Here is a 22,837-nt window from a genome sequence, read left to right as displayed (position 1 = left end):
CCCTTGGATTTCTTCAGATTGAAATATATTTTCACACTGCCTCATAGATTTAAAGGCATTGAAATAAATCTGCCCATTGGAGTACAGTTAGCATAAACTAGAATGAATTCATTATAAGTATACAGCGTAATGATTTTTGACAAAGGTAAACTGATATAAATACAACCATATTAATGGTATAAAATAATGTGTGTGTGTGTGTGTGTGTGTGTATTACTAGACATGAGGTCACAGTCTATACCCAGGGGTCACAGTCTGAGCTTGTGAATGAGAAATTCTGGAAAGACGCTGTGTCTGCAGAGGTTGATGGACTGACTAGAACTTCAGTGATGTGGGAAGGTTGGGATGTTGCCAAGTCCAGGGCCAAATTGTCTTGGCCATCTTTGTCTCCATTAATAACCACCTATTGCTCTCTTCTCTGCATGAGCTGACTCTTGTCACCATTATGTAAACCCTTTGGGAATGTATGAATAGACCCCTAGTTTCTACCAACCAAATACCTAATAATTCTCTCAGGCCTCCCTGTTCTGCTATAACCCATCTACTTGATGTACTTATGTATTTGAACATGTATATTATTTTATTTTGAAAACAAATATATGAGAATATATATTGAATTCATATATGAATATATGAATAAATATATGAACATGTACATTATTTTAATTTGAAAAGTGTGTTACTTTATGACTTTCTTTGTCCCATTACTATAAAAAGTTAATGAAATTGTTACCTCTTTGGAATGTGGTATTTGGAGGAAAACACTGCATCTGTGTTCCTGGGCCATGATCACTCATGTTCACTCCAGAATAAACCATGTCTCTATTCCTTTGAGGTGGGAGTTCTTTCCTTCCTCTACAGACCTACGAGACAGGCTCAGTTGAAGAGTCCCTATTCCATTGTCTCTTAGGGGTCTGGGATAGGGGCTTGCTTTGGTCCATTCCTGCTTAGAAAATACTAGTCAGCTGCAGCCACTCACCCTCAATAAGTCACTTAACACAGCCAAATAGATACTAAACAAACAGAAAAAGGGTTTTTATTCAGTGTGGCCATATTAGGAGGGACAAGAGATACAGTGACCTCCCTAGCCCTTCTTTGCAGTCTCAAAATAAGATTGAAGTTTATTAAATAGAGAGCCAGTGATGTGCACATCTAAGCGGTCCTGGTCAAGGTGTGGTCCCTCCCACCACTGACTCATCCTTGTCTGGGCTTGAGTCTCATCCTGTAAGGTGGACTGACACACAGTTAGTACCCTGTGGACTCTCTTTCCAGGAGACAAGCTCCCTACTTGGCTGGTTGCAGGTTTCATTCAGCCTTTCGCTTTTCCTAATATTAAAATCCTATAGGAGTTTCAGTGTCTTGGAGTCCAGTGTTTCATTTCTCCCAGGTTGGCAGTGAGACATGTGTGTGTGTAGTGTGTGCGTGTGTGTGCGTGTGTGTGTGTGTGTGTGTGTGTGTGTGCGCGCGCGCGCGCGCGGCGCGCGCGCATGTGCCTGCCTGCCTGCCTGCCTATCCCTTCTCAGGCACCCCAAGCCTGTGTAACTGTTAATCTGCATTCTGTTACTATAGATTAGATTAGTCTCTATGGCTTCCTAAAAAATGAAAATATATATTTATTGTTTCTAAATTCTTTTTCTTAGCCTAATATTTCTGAGATTCATTCACGCGTTATGAACAAAATTGCTGTAAACACTCATGTATTTGTTGAGTCTGGAGCTATTTAACTTTTAAAGAGACTGCCAAGTTATTTACACAAGTGATTTTGCACTCCTGCCCGCTGTTAGCTCTCAGCCCCCTGTGCTGTTCAGCCACTCAGAGACACCGGCTTCCTTCTCATGGCTCTGATGTCTGAGAAAGCTGGCTGAATGCTTGTCATGTGTCTGTAAAACTTTCACATGTCTGTCTTCCAGTGTCTCTTTACATCATCTTCCTGTTTATAACCAGAGCTATTAATCCTACTACTAAGATGAGATATAGTCCAAGAACTATAGAGGGTTGGCACTTTAGACCAGTTTATGAATTGACTTCTCATTTTTCTATCAGTGCAGCTCAAAGATAAAATTCTGATTCTGGTGGTCGAGTTTATAAATTTTTATTTCATTGTTTATGTCATTTTTGCTATGCCTGGGAAATCTTTTCCTTCAGGCAAGAAAAATTTGTAGATAATTAACAACATAATCTTATGACTTTGGGAGTCCTTTAATATCTTCCCTCAATGTTATGTAGTCTCAATGTGTAGGTGGTTTACATTTTTGTTAAATATGTCCTTAGGCCCTCCATATTTGGTTATATTACCAACAGCAATATTATAAATATTCAAGTTTTAAGTGTTGCTTTGCATATAAATACAATTAATTTTGTATATGGAAATATTGCTACTTAGAGTAGGTTTTTGATAGAGCCCATTTTTTTTTTACATTTGGTCATATATGTGAATAAAAACATTCTAATTCTTTTCCAGTTTGTATACTTGTTATTCCCTTTCCTTGCCTCATTGCACTAGCTAAGACTTCCAGTGTAGAGAAAAAAAATAGGACAGTCCATTTCAAACAACCTTAGAGAGAATAAGGCTTACACGTTACAGAGGAGCAGCCTTTGTCTTCCTGACTACCACTACTCAAACCAGAAATTAATCTTACAGTAAAACAAAAATGAACAAAAAAAGTCATAGGCAGCCTGTGTAGGGGACTAAGTCCGTGTTTCTAGTAACAAGATACTAGATCCTCTAGAAAAGAGGAAGCTAGCAAAAAAAGTCTCTGTTGTGGGAAGTAACTGCAAATGGGAAGGGAATAAAGGCACCACCATCAGGGAATGTTAAACCTAAGTGAGTATGGTGAAGATTTATACTTTAAAGTACTTGACCAATGAGAAACTGAGAAAGGGATCTGCATGGTTCATGAAGAGGTACAGGGCATAGACTGCTGTGGAGCAAGGGAGAATCATCTTCCTCCAGGGACGAGCTCCCTGACAGGCTAGCTTTTGACCACTTGACACAAGCTAGAGTTATCTGAGAGAGCCACCATTGTGAAAATGCCTCTGTAAGACTGGCCTGTAGGCAAGGCTGTTTGGCATTTTCTTAATTAGTGATTGACCTGGGTGGATCTACCTCAAGGCAGGTACTGCTACCCCAGGGCAGGTGGCCCTTGGATGTATAAGAAAGCAGGCTGAGCAAGCCCGGAGTCAGTAAGGAGCACTCCTCCAAGGCCTCTGCATCAGTTCCTGCCTCGAGTTCCTGCCATGACCTACCTGGACGATGGACTAGAATCTGTAAGGTGAAATAAATTCTTTCCTCCCTAAGTTGCTTTTGGTCATGGTGTCTTATCACATCAATAGAAGCCCTAATTAAGACACAAGTGATCAGTGCTGGACATGAGTGTATATTTCAGTGACACCAAACAGACTCAGTAAGATATATATGTAAGTATTACAATTAAATATAAATATATTTATATGATAGAAATAGATTTTATTGACCAATTTAATATTAATATAATAAAAATATGTTATATATTATATGTATTAATTGTAATATATATTACAAGTAAAGAAGAGGTCTTGAGTTTGAGAGGGAGTTAGTTGGGGGAGGAATAGGAGGAGTTGGAGGGGGTAGAGGGAGGGGTGGAAATGACGTGAACACGGTATTCACATAGGAAATTCTGAAAAAAATTATCACCACTGTGGTGGTATTGTGTTCCCCAAAATATTGTGCACCCTAATAAACCTATCTGGGGTCAGAGAACAGAACAGCCACTACATATAGAGGCCAGAAAATGGTGGCACACGCCTTTAATCCTAGCATTCCAGTGGCAGAAATCCGCCTGGATCTCTGTGAGTTCAAGGCCACACTGGAAACAGCCAGGCATGGTGACTCATGCCTTTAATCCCAGGAACTGATGGCAGAAAGCAGAAAGGCATTTAAGGCATGAGGATGAGGAACTAGATGCTGGTTTAAGCTTTCAGGCTTTTGAGAAGCAGGTCAGCTGAGATCCTGTTCAGAGGCTCTTTCCCTGTGCCAATGTTCAAGCTTATTCCACACTCTTCTGTCTTATCAGATTCAAGGTATCTGGCTTTGTGTTGAGGTCTGTCTTAGTTAGGATTTCTATTGTTGTGAAGAGACACCATGACCACGGCAACTCTTATAAGGAAAACATTTAATTGGGGTGGCTCGCTTACAGTTTTGGATAAGGACTCAGAGGTTTCCAGTCTGAGGAAACAGGATCACCTGAGGAACTGGCAAGTTGAGGTGGCTGTGGCTTGTTCTGCTTCTCTGATCTTCCAGCATTCACCCCAATACCTGGCCTCAGGTTTGATTTTATTAGTAAGACCATTTAAGATTCATGCTACACACCATCCCAGATTTCAAAGTGTACTACAGAGCCATAGTAATAAAAACAGCATGATAGCTGCATAAAAACAGATGTAATGATCTGGAATTGAATCTAAGATGAAAACTTAAGTCCATGCTCATATGGACATCTGACTTTTGCCAAAGAAACAAACAAACAAAAAAACAAACAAACAAACAAACAAAAAACCATACTAGAGAAAAGACAGCATCTTCAACAAATGGTGCAGGTCCAACCGGATGGCTGCCTGTAAAGGAATGCAAACAGATTCCATATTCATCACCTCACACAAAATTCAACTCTCATAGGCCAAGGACTTTGTGGCAGTTTGAATATAATTGGCCCCATAATCTCACAGGGAGTGGCCCTATTAGGAAGTGTGGCTTTGTCGGAATGGGTGTGGTTGTGTTGGAGGAAGTGGGTCATGGTGGGGGTGGGCTTTGAGGTTTCCTATGCTCAGGATAGCAGCCAGTGTCTCAGTCAACTTCCTGTGGCCTGCATTTCAATGTGTAGCCGTCACTTCATCTGCCTGCACCCCACCATGCTCACTACCATGATGACAATGGTCTGAACCTCTGAAACTGTAAGCGAGGCACCCCAATTAAATGTTTTCCTTATAAGAGTTGCCATGGTCATGGTGTCTCTTCACAACATTAGAAATCCTAACTAAGACAGACATCAACACAAAGCCAGATACCTTGAATCTGATAAGACAGAAGAGTGTGGAATAAGCTTGAACACATTGGCACAGGCAAAGAGGCTCTGAACAGGACACCAATAGCACAGGCATAGAGATCAACAGTCAATAAATGGGACCTCATGAAGTTGAAGAACTTTTTGTTTTATGGCAAAGGACACTATCATTCAGACAAAGCTGCAGGCCACAGGATGAGAAAAGATCTTCACCAATTAGACATCCAATAGAGGGTTAGTATCTGAAATGTATAAAGAACTAAAAATACTGGCCATAAAGAAATCAAACAACCCAATTAAATGGAGCGCAGAACTAAGTAGAGTTCTCAAAGGATGAAACACAAAAGGCTGAGAAACACTTAAAGAAATGGTCAACATCCTTAGTCCTCAGGGAAATGCAAATCCAAACTACTTTGAAATTTCATCTTATACCAACCAGAATGGCTAAGATCAACAAAACAAATGAGAGCCCATGCTGGCAAGGGTATGGGGAAAAGAGAACTCTTATCCCTTGCTGGTGGGAGTGCAAACTTGTACAGTCACTATGGAGATCAGTGTGGCGGTGCCTCAGGAAATAGGGAATAGATCTTCCTGAAGACCCAGCTATGCTACTCTTGGTTATATACCCAAAGGACTCTAGATCCTTCTAGAGAGGTACTTGAAGACCATGTTCATTGCTGCTTTATTCAAAATAGCCAGAAACTGTTAAGAGTGTAGACATTCATCAACTGATGAATAATGAAACTGGTACAAATACACAATGGAAAATTATTCAGCTATTAAAAAATAAATTATACGATTAACAAAATATGGATGAAGTTGGCAAAATCATCCTGAGTATAGTAACCCAACACACACACCCCAAAGCAAATACTGTTATGTTTTCTCTTATCTGTGAATGTTAGCTTTTAAGTATTCAACAGGCAAAACAGGGCAGCCATGGTCAGTACCTTGGAGTGGTATTCCTGTCAAAGGTCCTTGTCTCCTGCTATTGTACCTGTGAGTTGTATAAATGCAATGGCGATGTCTACACTGCTAACAACTGGCTTATCTGGTCAGCCTCAGCCAATGTGGGCAGAACATCACTTCATTGATCAGTTGGGGTTCTTGGTTAGAAGCACTAAAACCAATACCAGATAACTCAGTTTTAAAAATTGCTATGATTACACAGCAGTTTGTGACATGAAGTCAGGAGTGCCACTGGATCCCAGGAACTGGCTTCATGTGTGGTTCTGTCCATGCATGTGTTTTGCTATTACCTGTGTGTCCCCACGGAAGGGTTTCTTCCGATTTTTGGTCTCTGTCATATGTGAGAAATGTCCGTTTCCAGGTCCAGAATAACTTGGTAGAAATCCACTTACCTGGAGAACCAATCCCTGGAAAGTGCTAATTAACACAGGACAGCTGGAGCTACCAACAAGGCCCAGGAGGGTAGGAGTGTGCTGTTCAAAGCATTTGTGAAGATCTCTCTATGGGTATGAGATGGCCATGTGAGTATAAAAATGCAACTGACTTTGGGGCATAAATCCAAGAAAACAAAACCAGCATATCAAGAAATACCTGCACACTCATCTTTATTGCAGCATAATTCACAATAGCCAAGATATAGAACCAACCCTTGAACACGGCCAGGGGATCAAGCAGGGAACAAAATATCCCCTTCCAAAGGCACATCCCAATGACTTCCTTCTTCTAACTAGGTCCCACCTCCTGAAGTTTCTACCACCTCCCAGTGGATTCACCAATGAGTAATCTGCTCATAAAGGGCTGAGGGATCCGACCATGTGATGCAGTTAGATCCCGAAGGCCCCATCTCAAAATACTGTTGTATCACACAGCAAACTTCAAACATATGGGTTTGGGTAGACATTTAGAACTCAAGGAGTAACATTTGAGGGCTGCAGGAAACCGCCCTGCTACTTTCTCTGAGAGATGGCAGGGTAGTGAAGCATTATTATTATGGTCATTTCTCTTGTTATAAAATTTAAAAAACATTCGAAGAAGTCTATTTTTTCCCCTACCTCCAAAATACTGTCTACCCACATTCCCTTTCATGCTCTCCTTTTGTTATCATATCCTCAGTGTTGTTTACAGATAGGCTGGGCCTTAGTCATGGCCTGTACAACTGATCCCACGTCAGGCCCAAGAGTTGCAGGTTAGGCTGGGAAGAGAAAGTGAAGACTGGAACCAATACCAAGGGGTCAACAGTGAGCACAGGGCAACTGGAAGCACTTCTTCAGCAAGGGAGCTCAGCAGCTCATCTCTTGAGGTGATTATGGGAGAGGGGATCCCTGAGATCAAGATCTGAGCACATTGTTCACTCTCCTAAGAGGCTCAGCGGAGGTGGCTAAAGTTCATGGCAGGTTATAACCACTTGAAGAATCAGGGCCCAACTGAGCAAGCAGCAGGGATCCAGGTCAGGCAGGGATCCAGGTTATCCATCAAAGTCTTGGGATACTTTCTGTAAAGAGAAGAGAAAAAGGAAGTGAGGGTGGAATCAGGTTTGGAAAGGTTCGTTCCCCTCAAGCTAAACTGGCCAAGGGAGTAGATGGAGGGTTAGAACAGGAAAGAGCTAATCCACATGTGGAGCCCACCATGATATGAGAGAGGTAATAATCTGGAGCTGTATTCCAAAGGTACAACAGTTACATTCTCTGTGAGTCACAAATAGTACAGGCCTTCTTCTGCATGGACAGACAGTTCATATCAGCCTCCCCAAGGATGCCAAAACCCACAGGTATGATAGTCTTCTATGAAGTATACAAAAATTTGCAAAGAACCTAAGCACCTCCTTCTGTGTGCTTTAAGTCATTTCGAGATTGCTTCCAACACCGAGTACAGCACCTCTGTGTGAAGAGCGGTCCTGCTACAGTCTTAAGGGAATAGTGATAAGGTAAGTCTGTGTGCTCAGGACAGGTGCAGCTTTGTTTCTCCAATATTTCTCAATCCACGGATGCAGAACGTAGGGGAAAGGATGGTTGACTGTGTTCATGCCTTATCCTTACACACTCACAAAATCTTTGAGGTAAATTGGACAAAGGAGTCTTTTTGTCTGAATTTTAGGGTGAAGCAGTATTTGCAGAGTACACAGTTCAATGTTTTCTGGGCATTAACTGTTCCCCCACATTCTTTTTGGTTAAAATCAGTTCTCAGTTCACTTTAGAGTTAGTTACTTAAAAGAAAACAGCCACCTCCCCATCCTAATTCCACAGCTGGGCTGCAGCCCTTCAGCTAGAGTCAGGAGTTATACTTGAACCTTCCTCTCCTTCCTTCCCTCCTTCGAAGAGGCCAGTGGTTCAGGGCCAGGATCCCGTACTCTCTGGCAAGATGCTCATAGGCCTTCTCAAAAGAGCTCCCTGCCAGCCACTCAGCTCTCCTACACACACACACACACACACACACACACACACACACACACACACACACACACACACACACTGGAAATAAGGTTTAGGAAGCCATGTCAGACTGAGGTCAACCTGCCTTCTATAGTTAGCTCAAAATTAGGGCTTGAAGGTTGGGGTCACCTCAGAGAACTGACCTGGGGTAGGAAGCAAAAACTAATTTATTTAGTTTTGTTGTATGGTTTAAAAGTCGTTTGCATAGTTTGGCAAACTGTTTTCTTTGACTTACTTTTTCTCATGTTTAATATAAGGACATTGATCAACTCCTAATATTCTTATGTTCAATAATTGTATTTTAAAAATACCTATCCTTGCCCATCACCAACCTCTTCCAGACTCCAAAGAAAAACAGAACTACTGCTAGGAGCCTGGATCCTAACCGTGGAGACTTGCTTGTACAGAGCAGGTAATGACCACTGTGACTCTCAACCCTGGTGGAATTACTCTGACCACTAGAGGCGTCTGCCTCTCTTCCGCCTTCGTCCCTTGGAAGTGCAACCGTAGTAGGTCAGTAGGACTTACCTGAGCAGATCACCGCCACATCTTCCTTGTGGGTACAGTCATGGTACCCCCAGAACCTGTGCCGGCAGGACTCCAGGGACTGCTCCTCCCCCGAGCAAACGACATCATCCAGCCAGACACGGCCGGCCCCAGGTCCGTAGCTTTTTCGGGCTTTGGAGGATGGAACAAGGGGCTTCCCACAGCCCAGTTGCTTGCATACCACTTGGTCCTCCTTCTCTCCCCAGCCATCATCACAGACAGAGCCCCAGGTACCCTGGTGCAGCACCTCCAACCTCCCAGAGCAGGGGTTGTCTCCTCCTACCAGCTTCAGCTCAAAGGGATCTGCAGGGTGAAGGGGGAAGGTGGTGACGTAAGAGATGAAAAGAGAAAATAAGATTACGCGCGTGGTCTCCAAAGCCCCACCAGTAAGTCTGAGACTCTCTATGTGTGTTTTGGCGACAGTCTCTCCTTCCTTAAGTCTCCTTCCATTTCCAACTCTGTTTCCCTAACTAGAATGTTTCCACTTTATTTTCTAAATATAGTATCTCTATATGTTATATTCATAAATATCTATTATTTATAGATACACAATATGTATGAAGGAATTTCTAGTGGTTATTACAAACCAAAGAACTCAGCATGTATACCCTATTTACGGCATTCTACATCATAGTTCATAGTACGATTGCACAATGCACAATTTTTGTTTCCATCTACAAAGGGAGTTATTTTTAAGAGAATTGGCAATCCACACAAATATATAAGTTTACAATGGCCTTTTAGTGCATATGTAGTTTTGTAAATATTGTTTGCCTGGGTTTCCTTAACTACATTTATGAATTAACCTAATCTCCGGATGTAGGATCCATTATATTCTGTTACCTTCGCATTCCACCCATGCGTCCTCATCATGGGTACAATTTTTCTCCAAAGACCTAAAAGGGCAGTCCTGAAGGTTTGCTTCCTGTCCAGTACACGACATCTGGCTCGTCCAGATGGGCCCTTTGCCCTGAGTCGTCTTGTTGCAACATGCGCGGGTCAGTAGCGCCCGCCCACATCCCAGCTGCCTGCACGCCACCTTGGAAGCCTGTAAATTCCAGCCTGCTTTGCACACACTGCTCCACTCCAGCTGGTGCAGCACCTCCACACGACCCTGGCAGCGTCCCGGGCCGTCTACTAGTCGCACATCTCTGGGATGAAGGGGCTATCGATGTCTGGGTCTGGAAAGAAAGGGAGAAGCCATGTCTCTTCCATGCTAGTATATGGTCTTCTCAGAAAAGGGAGTCTGATTATACATGGCTCTGTTCTTGGTGGTCAGTACAAGGCTATTAGAGTGGTAAGCACCACATAATGGCTGGGGGCCAAGGGACTGAAGTGGTGGTTTCTTGGTCCCCATATAAATCATAATCATTTCTGTAGCATTTTAGTTTTTCTAATTTATTTCCATAGTCAACTTACTGCTTCTCACAAAAGACAGTTAAGAGCTATAGATTTAATATTAATCTGCTGATTTAAGTATTAATAAATACACATGTTAACAAAAAATGTCAAAATATTTTGGCTCAATGTTGGCATAAATCAAGTAATCCAGACTAAAGCTCCCAAACCCTGACTTTCCTAAAAAACAAAAACAAAAACAAAAACAAAAAAACCCTGGAGACTTTAACATTGGGGGGAGGGGGCAGCATCTTTTCTTTAATGATAAATCCTGTGGGGAGACAAAAAGAAGCAGATAGAGTCAGCCTTGCAGTCCAATCACAGGCTTTGGAGAAAACACACACATACTGTTAATTCCTAGAAAGCTAGTTACGTAGAACAGTGAAGGAACACACAATGTAGCCATTTGTTTGTGCAACTGTATTGGTTGGTTGCACATTTATATGCCTGTATCCACCTGTCTCTGAGACTGCTTTGGCTTCCTACCAGCATCTCCTGTCTTCCCAACTAAGCTGATAGACAACTTGAGACTGGAAATGCTCACAAGAGCACATGTTAAATCCCATGAGCTCTTCCATAACTCCATCCCAGCTCCAGACACAGACACTGAACAAATCTTCAGTGGCTGATGGATCTGTGTATATTTGTTTGCATGTGTGTAAACAAGAGAAATTGAGCCTCGTATCTAGCTGGAAACTAAGACAGAAACAATATGGGTAAAAATTGTGGGTATCATTATATCCAAGTCTCACAGCCAAGAGAGTGTGAAATGGAGAGGATGATGTTGCCATCATTGATTGTAGTACTGTGTGAAAGTCCACGACAGGAAATAAAGGCTAACAGAATGGCCACATGGGGTATAGGCTACAGGAAGACGGTCCTTGAGCCTCCCATACTCACTCTCACACTGTGCCCCAGCATCTTCTGTATGTTGGCAATTATAAACATGACCATCTTGCTCACATTGAGACAATGTGTCTTCCATCCCCCTGCAGTTAACGTCTTGAATAAGAACTTTTTGCTCTTCTGGTGCTGGTGGCTTATATGATGTACCACTTCGGGCTTTGATGGCTGCTCCACAGTTCAGCTCCCGGCATACCACAGCCACATCGTTCAGGTCCCAGCCATCATCACACACAGTCCCCCACTGGCCATTGCGTTCCACCTCTACTCGCCCTTCACAGCGGTGGGCACCTCCTACTAGCCGCACTTTGGATGGAGACTCTGCAAAGAGATACATTAGCTGGAGGCCTCAGAGAAGCCCAAGTGTGCTTAGGGGTATATGCAGTCATTTTGGGGTCCATGTACTTTTGACAGACAGCATGGGGGAGTTGGAGTCAGAATAGGAGAGGTAAAGGAACTTCATCAGGATATGTTTATGCTCTTAATTGTACACAACCAAGAAATGCCATTTTAAGACACCTAGATGTACTGATGTCCTTATCAGATAGATCACTGAGACAAAGAAGTTGGCTGAAGACTTGGCAGAGATTTTAGACCCTCTAGTGGTCAGAATGAGAGGACCAATCAGTGTCTGTCCTCAGTTTCATAGGTAAGGAAAGCTCTCCTCATAGAAGTAAGGCTCTCATATGGGCCCCAGCCCAGAACAAAAGTATAAGGATGATATTTTTGCAGTTCTTTTATTTTTCATGACTTTCTCTTGTCATAGCCAGATTGAGATAGTAGTGATACATTTTCTTCTCTTTACTCTCTCCTCATCCCCTCCCCCCCATTTCCCTCCATATCCCCCTTCTCCCTGCCCCCATCTCCTTCTTTCCCTTCCCCTCTCTTGCTGTTTCCTGCAACATCATCCCTGTCCAAACACCTAGCTCAGGAGAAATTAGCAAGGGAAGAGTCAGAGCTTCAAAGACTTAAAATCCCAATGATTTGACCAGTGGTCTGGGAGGATGAGGGGGGTTGGAGCCTCTCCATAGGGTTTGAGGAATCAAGGACTTAGTTGTACTTCCTTATTAAAACTCTGTGAATGAAAAAAAAAAACATAAATTTTCTCCCTTCCACTAGGAAGTAGGGCAGAGAAGGCAGTTAGGGAAATCGAAGACAAACATATCAGACAATACATATCTACTGCATGGAAAAATCCATGCTTCCAGTATCGCTTTGTGAACTCAGAAAAGAATGAGGAACAAGATGGATTTTATTCCCTTTGAGAGATTTTATCACAGCTCGGAACCACCTTGCCAAATTGCTGTAGCCTCAGAGCAGTACAGCAGAGGACTGAATTAATAACGTCTTCATTTATATGCCTGTATCCACCTGTCTCTGAGACTGCTTTGGCTTCCTACCAGCATGTCCTGTCTTCCCAACTAAGCTGATAGACAACTTGAGACTGGAAATGCTCACAAGAGTACATATTAAATCCCATGAGCTCTTCCATAACTCCATCCCAGCTCCAGACACAGACACTGAACAAATCTTCAGTGGCTGATGGATCTGTGTATATTTGTTTGCATGTGTGTAAACAAGAGAAATTGAGCCTCGTATCTAGCTGGAAACTAAGACAGAAACAATATGGGTAAAAATTGTGGGTATCATTATATCCAAGTCTCACAACCAAGAGAGTGTGAAATGGAAAGGATGATGTTGCCATCATTGATTGTAGTACTGTGTGAAAGTCCACGACAGGAAATAAAGGCTAACAGAATGGCTACATGGGGTATAGGCTACAGGAAGATGGTCCTTGAGCCTCCCATACTCACTCTCACACTGTGCCCCAGCATCCTCTGTATGTTGGCAATTATAAACATGACCATCTTGCTCACATTGAGACAATGTGTCTTCCATCCCCTGCAGTTAAAGTCTCGAATAAGAACTTTTTGCTCTTCTGGTGCTGGTGGCTTATATGATGTACCACTTCGGGCTTTGATGGCTGCTCCACAGTTCAGCTCCTGGCATACCACAGCCACATCGTTCAGGTCCCAGCCATCATCACACACAGTCCCCCACTGGCCATTGCGTTCCACCTCTACTCGCCCTTCACAGCGGTGGGCACCTCCTACTAGCCTCACTTTGGATGGAGACTCTGCAAAGAGATACATTAGCTGGAGGCCTCAGAGAAGCCCAAGTGTGCTTAGGGGTATATGCAGTCATTTTGGGGTCCATGTACTTTTGACAGACAGCATGGGGGAGTTGGAGTCAGAATAGGAGAGGTAAAGGAACTTCATCAGGATATGTTTATGCTCTTAATTGTACACAACCAAGAAATGCCATTTTAAGACACCTAGATGTACTGATATCCTTATTAGATAGATCATTGAGACAAAGAAGTTGGCTGAAGACTTGGCAGAGATTTTAGACCCTCTAGTGGTCAGAATGAGAGGACCAATCAGTGTCTGTCCTCAGTTTCATAGGTAAGGAAAGCTCTCCTCATAGAAGTAAGGGCTCTCATATGGGCCCCAGCCCAGAACAAAAGTATAAGGATGATATTTTTGCAGTTCTTTTATTTTTCATGACTTTCTCTTGTCATAGCCAGATTGAGATAGTAGTGATACATTTTCTTCTCTTTACTCTCTCCTCATCCCCTCCCCCCCATTTCCCTCCATATCCCCCTTCTCCCTGCCCCTGTCTCTTTCTTTCCCTTCCCCTCTCTTGCTGTTTCCTGCAACATCATCCCTGTCCAAACACCTAGCTCAGGAGAAATTAGCAAGGGAAGAGTCGGAGCTTCAAAGGCTTAAAATCCCGATGATTTGACCAGTGGTCTGGGAGGATGAGGGGGGTTGGAGCCTCTCCATAGGGTTTGAGGAATCAAGGACTTAGTTGTACTTCCTTATTAAAACTCCGTGAATGAAAAAAAAAAAAAACCATAAATTTTCTCCCTTCCACTAGGAAGTAGGGCAGAGAAGGCAGTTAGGGAAACCGAAGACAAACCTATGAGACAATACATATCTACTGCTTCCAGTATCGCTTTGTGAACTCAGAAAAGAATGAGGAACAAGATGGTTTTTATTCCCTTTGAGAGATTTTATCACAGCTCGGAACCACCTTGCCAAATTGCTATAGCCTCAGAGCAGTACAGCAGAGGGCTGAATTAATAACGTCTTCATTTATATGCCTGTATCCACCTGTCTCTGAGACTGCTTTGGCTTCCTACCAGCATCTCCTGTCTTCCCAACTAAGCTGATAGACAACTTGAGACTGGAAATGCTCACAAGAGCACATGTTAAATCCCATGAGCTCTTCCATAACTCCATCCCAGCTCCAGACACAGACACTGAACAAATCTTCAGTGGCTGATGGATCTGTGTATATTTGTTTGCATGTGTGTAAACAAGAGAAATTGAGCCTCGTATCTAGCTGGAAACTAAGACAGAAACAATATGGGTAAAAATTGTGGGTATCATTATATCCAAGTCTCACAGCCAAGAGAGTGTGAAATGGAGAGGATGATGTTGCCATCATTGATTGTAGTACTGTGTGAAAGTCCACGACAGGAAATAAAGGCTAACAGAATGGCCACATGGGGTATAGGCTACAGGAAGACGGTCCTTGAGCCTCCCGTACTCACTCTCACACTGTGCCCCAGCATCTTCTGTATGTGGGCAATTAAAAACATCATCATCTTGCTCACATTGAGACAATGTGTCTTCCATCCCCCTGCAGTTAACGTCTTGAATAAGAACTTTTTGCTCTTCTGGTGCTGGTGGCTTATATGATGTACCACTTCGGGCTTTGATGGCTGGTCCACAGCTCAGCTCCCGGCATACCACAGCCACATCGGTCAGGTTCCAGCCATCATCACACACAGTCCCCCACTGGCCATTGCGTTCCACCTCTACTCGCCCTTCACAGCGGTGGGCACCTCCTACTAGCCGCACTTTGGATGGAGACCCTGCAAAGAGATACATTAGCTGGAGGCCTCAGAGAAGCACAAGTGTGCTTAGGGGTATATGTGGTCATTTTGGGGTCCATGTACTTTGACAGACAGCATGGGGGAGTTGGAGTCAGAATAGGAGAGGTAAAAGGACTTCATCAGGATATGTTTATGCTATTAATTGTACACAACCAAGAAATGCCATTTTAAGACACCTAGATGTACTGATATCCTTATCAGATAGATCATTGAGACAAAGAAGTTGGCTGAAGACTTGGCAGAGATTTTAGACCCTCTAGTGGTCAGAATGACAGGACCAATCAGTGTCTGTCCTCAGTTTCATAGGTAAGGAAAGCTCTCCTCATAGAAGTAAGGGCTCTCATATGGGCCCCAGCCCAGAACAAAAGTATAAGGATGATATTTTTGCAGTTCTTTTATTTTTCATGACTTTCTCTTGTCATAGCCAGATTGAGATAGTAGTGATACATTTTCTTCTCTTTACTCTCTCCTCATCCCATCCCCCCTCATTTCCCTCCATATCCCCCTTCTCCCTGCCCCTGTCTCTTTCTTTCCCTTCCCCTCTCTTGCTGTTTCCTGCAACATCATCCCTGTCCAAACACCTAGCTCAGGAGAAATTAGCAAGGAAAGAGTCAGAGCTTCAAAGGCTTAAAATCCTGATGATTTGACCAGTGGTCTGGGAGGATGAGAGGGGTTGGAGCCTCTCCATAGGGTTTGAGGAATCAAGGACTTAGTTGTACTTCCTTATTAAAACTCCATGAATGAAAAAAAAAAAAACATAAATTTTCTCCCTTCCACTAGGAAGTAGGGCAGAGAAGGCAGTTAGGGAAACCGAAGACAAACATATCAGACAATACATATCTACTGCATGGAAAAATCCATGCTTCCAGTATCGCTTTGTGAACTCAGAAAAGAATGAGGAACAAGATGGGTTTTATTCCCTTTGAGAGATTTTATCACAGCTCGGAACCACCTTGCCAAATTGCTGTAGCCTCAGAGCAGTACAGCAGAGGGCTGAATTAATAACGTCTTCATTCAATGGCAAGGTCAACTTAAAGGTCAACTATATTAGAGAAGACCACATGTGGTCTGGCATTCTGTGGTTGGTCCTGAGATTGACACTTTAGTTGAAGCCGCCATGACTGCCTGCACGGTCACATGGAATTAGCCTAGATGTCTATCAACAGAACAATGGAGAATGAAAATGTAGTACATAGCTGGGCGGTGGTGGTGCATGCCTTTAATCCCAGCACTTGGGAGGCAGAGGCAGGTGGATCTCTGTGAGTTTGAGGCCAGCCTGGGCTACCAAGTGAGTTCCAGGAAAGGCACAAAGCTACACAGAGAACCCCTGTCTCGAAAAACAAAACAAAACAAAAGTTAAATGTACTACATATGTACTACAAAGTACACAATGAAACTTTACTTGCTTTAAAGAAAAATGAAGTTACAAAATCTGCTGGAAAATGAATGGATCTGGAAAACACCATACCAAGGTAACCAGACCCAGAAAGTTGAACATCACATATTCTCACTCTTACATGGATTCTAGCATAAAATGTTTAGGTTTGTATGTTTAATGTGAAGTGTTTATGAAGAAAACTAGAAAGGTCCATAAGAGGGAGAGGTCTTGAGGAGTGAGGGGACAGTAGGACAGAATAAAAGTAGAGTAAAAATCCTAGAGGATAAAGGTTTACACAGCATTAGGAGCTTGAAGACAGAGGAGAGGACAGGGTGGGGTAAGCTAACCACAACCAAGATGGATGAAGAAGCATTATGGAAACCCACTACTTTGTAGGATAATTAAAAATACAATTTTTTGGAAAGAAGAATGAATTTGAACACAGGTACCTGCAGGGGCAGATAATGCTTCCCCTAGAAGACATGAACATCTCAGTGTCCAGTCTGAGATGCTTCCTTGTGAGTTATCAACTAGGAAAGCCCAGCGGCTCCATAAACAACACAGACTATTGTCATTGTTCTTGGCTGCTGACCATAACTCCATGTTAAGAGACTATTGCTGAAGACACGTCACACTTGTTGTAGGATGTAGAGAAACCAATCTGGAACTGACCTGAAAATTCCCTCCCTGCTCACTTGCATAGTGCCAAAAGGTGCTAGGCAGGATGCAGGTGGGAGAAAAGCACCAGTGAATATCTGGTGGTGAACCGTGCCTCCTGTAAACTGACTTTCCAGGGAAAATATGCCAATTGGTGTAATATAGTGGCATGAAAGTTATGGGGTAACCAACTGCTTTCAGACTGAATTTGAGGCCTGCTCCACAGGAGAGAATTCATGCTTGGCACTGTAAGCCTGGTCAAAAGTTCATGACTGGGGAGGTCATAGGTCATGGGAGGGGTAACTTATTGTCTTACTAACTTGCCTTCTAAATATTTGTGTTTGTACGCATATATTAGCGCTTCCTTCAATTTTGGTCAGAGACTCCTCTCTGCAGTGGGCATTAGTTAATGAAGAGGCTCATAGCTGGCCAAAGTACTGAGGATAAGGGACCACCGAATAAGATCTTTGTATCAGCACCTCAGGGAACGTGGTGGAAGATGAGAAGAAAGAGGTTAAGAGGTAGAGGATGGGGAGGGGTGCCCTGAAATGCTGTCTTCTGAACACCAACTCATCTACGGTTAGGAGCATCAGACCGGCACAAGATCAAGCCAACAAGATCAGCCAACAGTCCAATAGGCAGCACAAACAGGACATGCTGAGGGTTCCTGGGGGAGTAGGAGGGAGAAGCTGAGAACGACTATTATCAAGATACATTGTTTACATGTATGGACTCGTCAAAAAAATATGAACGAAGGATGCTCTATTTTTAAAATAACTAAGGCTGTTTCCATTGGTGTGCATCTGAGTTCAAGTTTATGAATCTGAGTACAGATATAAATCAAGAGTGTCATGTGGAGGCAATTTTTTGGGTCATTGGATCTAAGATTGGAGTCTGGGTTGGCATTATTTTGCAGAGCAGGAAAGAGTTGCTATCAGGATCATTCATGGGCTAACTTATTTCATTCTGGATTGTAAAATTCTTGTTCTGATGAATTTTTATATTTTTATTTATTTATTTATTTATTTATTTATTTATTTATTTATTTTTATGGAATAGAAAACTAGAGAGCAGTTTTCAGAGAAGATGATATAAACCAAGAGTTCATCGAGGATAAGTGGAAAAGAATTGACTGGAGGTAATGGAGTTGAGGAAATTCAGCTTGAGGGAAGAGGTAAAGAGGCCGACTGCATTCTTGGCAGTGCCCTAACAGCAGGCTTGAAAGGAGGAAGAGAGCGTGTGTGTGTGTGTGTGTGTGTGTGTGTGTGTGTGTGTGTGTGCAACATCCTTAGTGTGAGGAGACCTCAAAGAGACCAGGCAGTGCCTGTGTTGGTGACAACCATGGAGGCTAAGAGAAAAGAATCAAGTGATCTCAGCACCTGGATGAGAACTGGAAATAGCACCCCAATATATCAAGTTGTGCCTATGAGGCAGAGGGTCTCACTATAGTAACCTATGGCTCTGTCTCTGGTCAGGCCTCCACCATCGAGCAAAAGAGAGCATGGAGGGGTAAAAGAAACTGAAAGCATAGTCTGTGGTTCCTTCTCTTCCCCCATGCCGTCTTCCCCTTCTCTTCCCCCATGCCGTCTTCCCCTTCTCTTCCCCATGCCGTCTTCCCCCTCTCTTCCCCCATGCCGTCTTCTCCCTCTCTTCCCCCATGCCATCTTTCCTTTCTCTTCCCCTATCCCGTCTTCCCCTTCTCTTCCTCATCCCGTCTTCCCTTTCTCTTCCCCCATGCCGTCTTCCCCTTCTCGTCCCCCATCCCATCTTCCCCTTCTCTGCATCACTCTTACCACGACACATCCTCCTGGGGGAGGCAGCTAGTGGGGGCCTGGACTGCGGGAACCAGGAAGGAGAAAAGGCATCTCTCTCCTGGGCAAGGCCACAAAGGGGTCTGATGTGAGGACCTGTCTATCCTGTTTGGATGTTGCATGAAGTTCTAGGGCCACAGAGGACCCTTCGCAGGAAAATCACCCTGAACCCATCTAGACTCTGGAGGTGGAAATCCACCCACACAAGACCAATGGGTTGGCATAGACACCAGAAAGGATGCTTGCTTGGTCTGGTTTGAATCTCTTCACAGCCCAGGAAGCTACAGCTTTTCTTCAGTCGTAAGCCTAGAGGCTTCTCTCTTGAGAACTCAACAAACAACACAAACAAACAAAACAAAATCAAAACCCGGACAGACAAAAAAAATGTTCTTACCGGAGAGGCAGGATCCAATGAAAACGGTTGAGATGGCTGAGGAAACCAAAAGGAAAGGTCAGAGAGTCTTTGTTTCCAAGTCTTTGTTCAAATCACCCATGGTTAGAAGGCCCTTCCCAACTTCTTAAGGGAACATGAGAGACACATAGACTCCAAGGGCAGCCCTGTCGTGGCCTTCTCCTGGCACCAGACTCAAAGGACAGCATGGGAGCCACAGAGGCCAATTCTATTGAGTTAACTGACTTACCCTTGCCTGAGACTGCCGCTCTACCTCAGGCACCAGGCAGGCAGTATCTACTACTATTATTTACAGTGACTAACTGTACCTGCTTCAAGTGGGAGTGTGGTGATGTAGTGTTCTGGTTCACAGAAACGAGCACCGGAGGCCACCGAACAGTCACTGGTGGGGAAGGCAGTGATCACATGGGCAAGGCAGAGTGGCAGGGTCGGATGTATTCACTAGCACTGCATTCAGATGACAGTAGGCTCCCTTTGTATGGAGCCAATAGTAAGAATTTTGAGTTACAACTGCTCAGCTCTGCCCCCACAATGCAAATGAGCATTGCCTGAGTCCCAGAGACTTTGTATACTGACATCATTTTAAATTCCAGGTATTTTTTTGTGCATTGTAAAATGATATTTTTATTTTTATTTTCCTCCACCATTTAACAGTGTAAAAGTCACTCGCGGATTGTAAACTGTGGTTCATCTAGACTTAATTTAGATCAGCAGGCCAGGAGCAGCTCTTTCTTTAGTTCCCAAATTCCAGCATATTTTTGGAATATGAGTGATCTTTTTCCCTACATGATCTATGGTATGGTTGGACTCTTCTGTCAGCTCCGTCACACTGTGAAGTCCTGTAACCCTCAGTTGCCCCTGAAGCTAAGCATTTTCAATTATGTAATTTGCTCACCACATACGTGTTATAGAATTTTCCCGAAAGAGCACGTATCTTTGGACTAGTCTAGAGTTTTCAAACAAATAGCTCAGTGATTAATTCTGAAATACTTCTTTCTATAAATAGCTTCCCAGGAACCTCTTTGTCTGTCTGTCTCTCTCTTTCTTTTCTTTTTCTTTTTTTTTTTTTCTTTTTCTTTTCTTTTCTTTCTTTCTTTCTTTTTTGTTTGTCTTTTAAGACAGGGTTTCTCTGTAGCCCTGGCTGTCCTGGAACTCACTCTGTAGATCAGGCTGCACTTGAACTCAGAGACCTGCCTGCTGAGTGCTGGGATTAAATGTGCCACCACCGCACGGAGGAGCATCTTATTCTTAATCTTCTTCACAGTGAGCCTACTTTCAGCCTGAGGCTCAGCTACACTATGTGCATGCATTGCATAACCTCCCACACAAAACAGGAGGACAGTGGACAGGAAGCAACCGTGCCGAGCTGATGCACAGGAGCAGTGTAGTATAGGCAGCAAATGGCTTGGAGCTTCTGAACACTGCTGACAGGAGGGATAGACAAGTGCAGGTGGCGTAGATCTGAAGGCCTTTGTGAAGGAGGTGAGACTTCAGGTGAGCCTTGGGGGCTCAAAAGTAATCTACAAGAGGCAAGACTAGTTGTTGGTTTCTGCTGGGATGTAGAGATGTTTAAGATATGGTCAGGACCCTATATTGTGCCTATAAGTCTGAAACTGGAAGAACAGTGTGGACTTTGGTAATGTTCTCAGTAATCAAGACACTAAAAATGGATGAGACTTATTAGGGTAGCAGATTAGTAAACATCGTTTGATATCACATATTAATTACATTAATAAAAGGCTCCTAGTAAGGCATGGCTCCCCCATACTCACTGGCCAACCAACCTAGACTAATGGGCCAGTTTCAGGCCAATGAAACAGTCTTAAAATAAAGTTGGCCAACAACACAAGGTTTTCCTCTGTTAAACACACAAAATCCTCTTAAAAACATCTGGAGAATGTAACATTATCTATCTTTACTTCGCAGACCAGAGAGCAAAATTTTAGAGAAGTACGATAAACTAAAAATTCAGTTAAGAGCCATGGCTAAAACACATGTTTCTTTGCATACCCAAACTCCAGATTGTCCAACATCTAGCACAGCGGTTCTCAGCCTTCCCAACACTGGGACCCTTCAATGCAGCTCCTCATGGTGTGGTGACTCCCAGCCATACAATGATTTTTGCTGCTATTTCATAACTGTAATTTTGCTACTGTTATGAATCATATTGCAAATATCTGTGTTTTCCGATGGTCTTAGGTGACCCCTGTGAAAGGGTTGTTTGACCCCCAAAGGGGTTGTGACCCACAGATTGAGGAACCCCTGATCTAGACTCATCCTGGGGAAATTAGAGAAACATATGAAACACTTTTCAGAAGACACTAGACTAACAGACAAATGAAAGACGATTATTTTGTGGCTCTACTGTCTTTGTTTCTTTTTTTTTTTTTCTAATAAACACTTTTAAAAAGATCTGAGGAAAAGAGGTGGGTGGTGTTTTATTACAGAAAGAAAATACTCTCTGGGGTAAGTATGAGCTACTCAAGAAAAGTCTCATGACAGCTATATTTTCCCCTTACTCTATCTGACCATTACCCAACATCCAGCCATCTCCTTTATTAAGAGTACATCTAGAGAAATGTGTGTACGAGGAAATGAATATAAAATTGTGTAAATATAGGGAAATAGACAAAAACCTGGCGAGTAAGGCAAAACTTCAAATATGGATTTAAGGGATTTCTAAGCTCTAGAACAAGTTACCATTCTTGCAGGGTACCTGAATCAGGATAGGAGACTACGCTAGAAATAGAAAGCCCCGAAGTCCAGACAAACAGGAGCAGAGACACTCACCAAGCATCAAGTTGAGCAGTAGAGCCATGAGCCAGGCAGCTGAAGACGGCATGCTGAGTCTGATGCAGGTCTCAGGCAGCAATGTTGGTTTTGGGTGCTAGGGGTAGGAAGAGAGACAAGTGCTGAGCACAGAAGAAGCTTATCAAATGACCCAAAGCCAATGGGCTGGCGGGGGGGGGGGGGCGCTGCGCAGGAGGTATGTGGAAGGCAGATATGCTGAGTTCAGCAGGCCTGGAGGAAGGGAGGTGACTGAGAGTGGCTAAGATCCTGAAAAAGGGGGTGCTGGGGGAAAGGCGGTTATTGCCATGCTTTGAATGTACTGACAGCCTCATTCAACCTGCCTCTGCTTCATTCCTCCTCTGTGTAAATGAGCTTTCATAAGGGAAGGTAGGTGCCCAAGTATGGTCCTCTTTCGTTAGAAGCCTAGACCATAATTAGCCTCCAAAAGTGAGGTCTGTGGGGCAAGTATGTCAACTTGAATGACTTGACTTCCAAATGAAGCGCCTAGAGAACGCAGGGGCTAGAGGCCAAAGAATAAATA

At 43.4% G+C, this 22,837-nt stretch overlaps 1 protein-coding gene across 1 annotated transcript; it reads right to left on the bottom strand.

Annotated features, from left to right (window-relative positions):
• Nucleotides 1-6,588: 6,588 nt before the first annotated feature.
• On the bottom strand, nucleotides 6,589-22,438 carry Cd5l (CD5 molecule like). Its single transcript, XM_037206739.1, is given in 10 exon segments — nucleotides 6,589-7,500; nucleotides 8,966-9,286; nucleotides 9,827-10,135; nucleotides 10,138-10,164; nucleotides 11,282-11,605; nucleotides 13,099-13,182; nucleotides 13,185-13,421; nucleotides 14,904-15,227; nucleotides 19,489-19,524; nucleotides 22,297-22,438. Coding segments are annotated over 10 exon segments (1,734 nt in total). The 5' UTR covers nucleotides 22,349-22,438; the 3' UTR covers nucleotides 6,589-7,480.
• Between the last annotated feature and the right edge of the window lie 399 nt (nucleotides 22,439-22,837).

The sequence above is a fragment of the Peromyscus leucopus genome, chromosome 6 (genome assembly GCF_004664715.2).
Source record: "Peromyscus leucopus breed LL Stock chromosome 6, UCI_PerLeu_2.1, whole genome shotgun sequence".
In the NCBI taxonomy this organism is placed as follows: domain Eukaryota; kingdom Metazoa; phylum Chordata; class Mammalia; order Rodentia; family Cricetidae; genus Peromyscus; species Peromyscus leucopus.
Note: the sequence above shows the minus strand (reverse complement) of the source record. Positions and strands in the feature narration are given on the sequence as shown.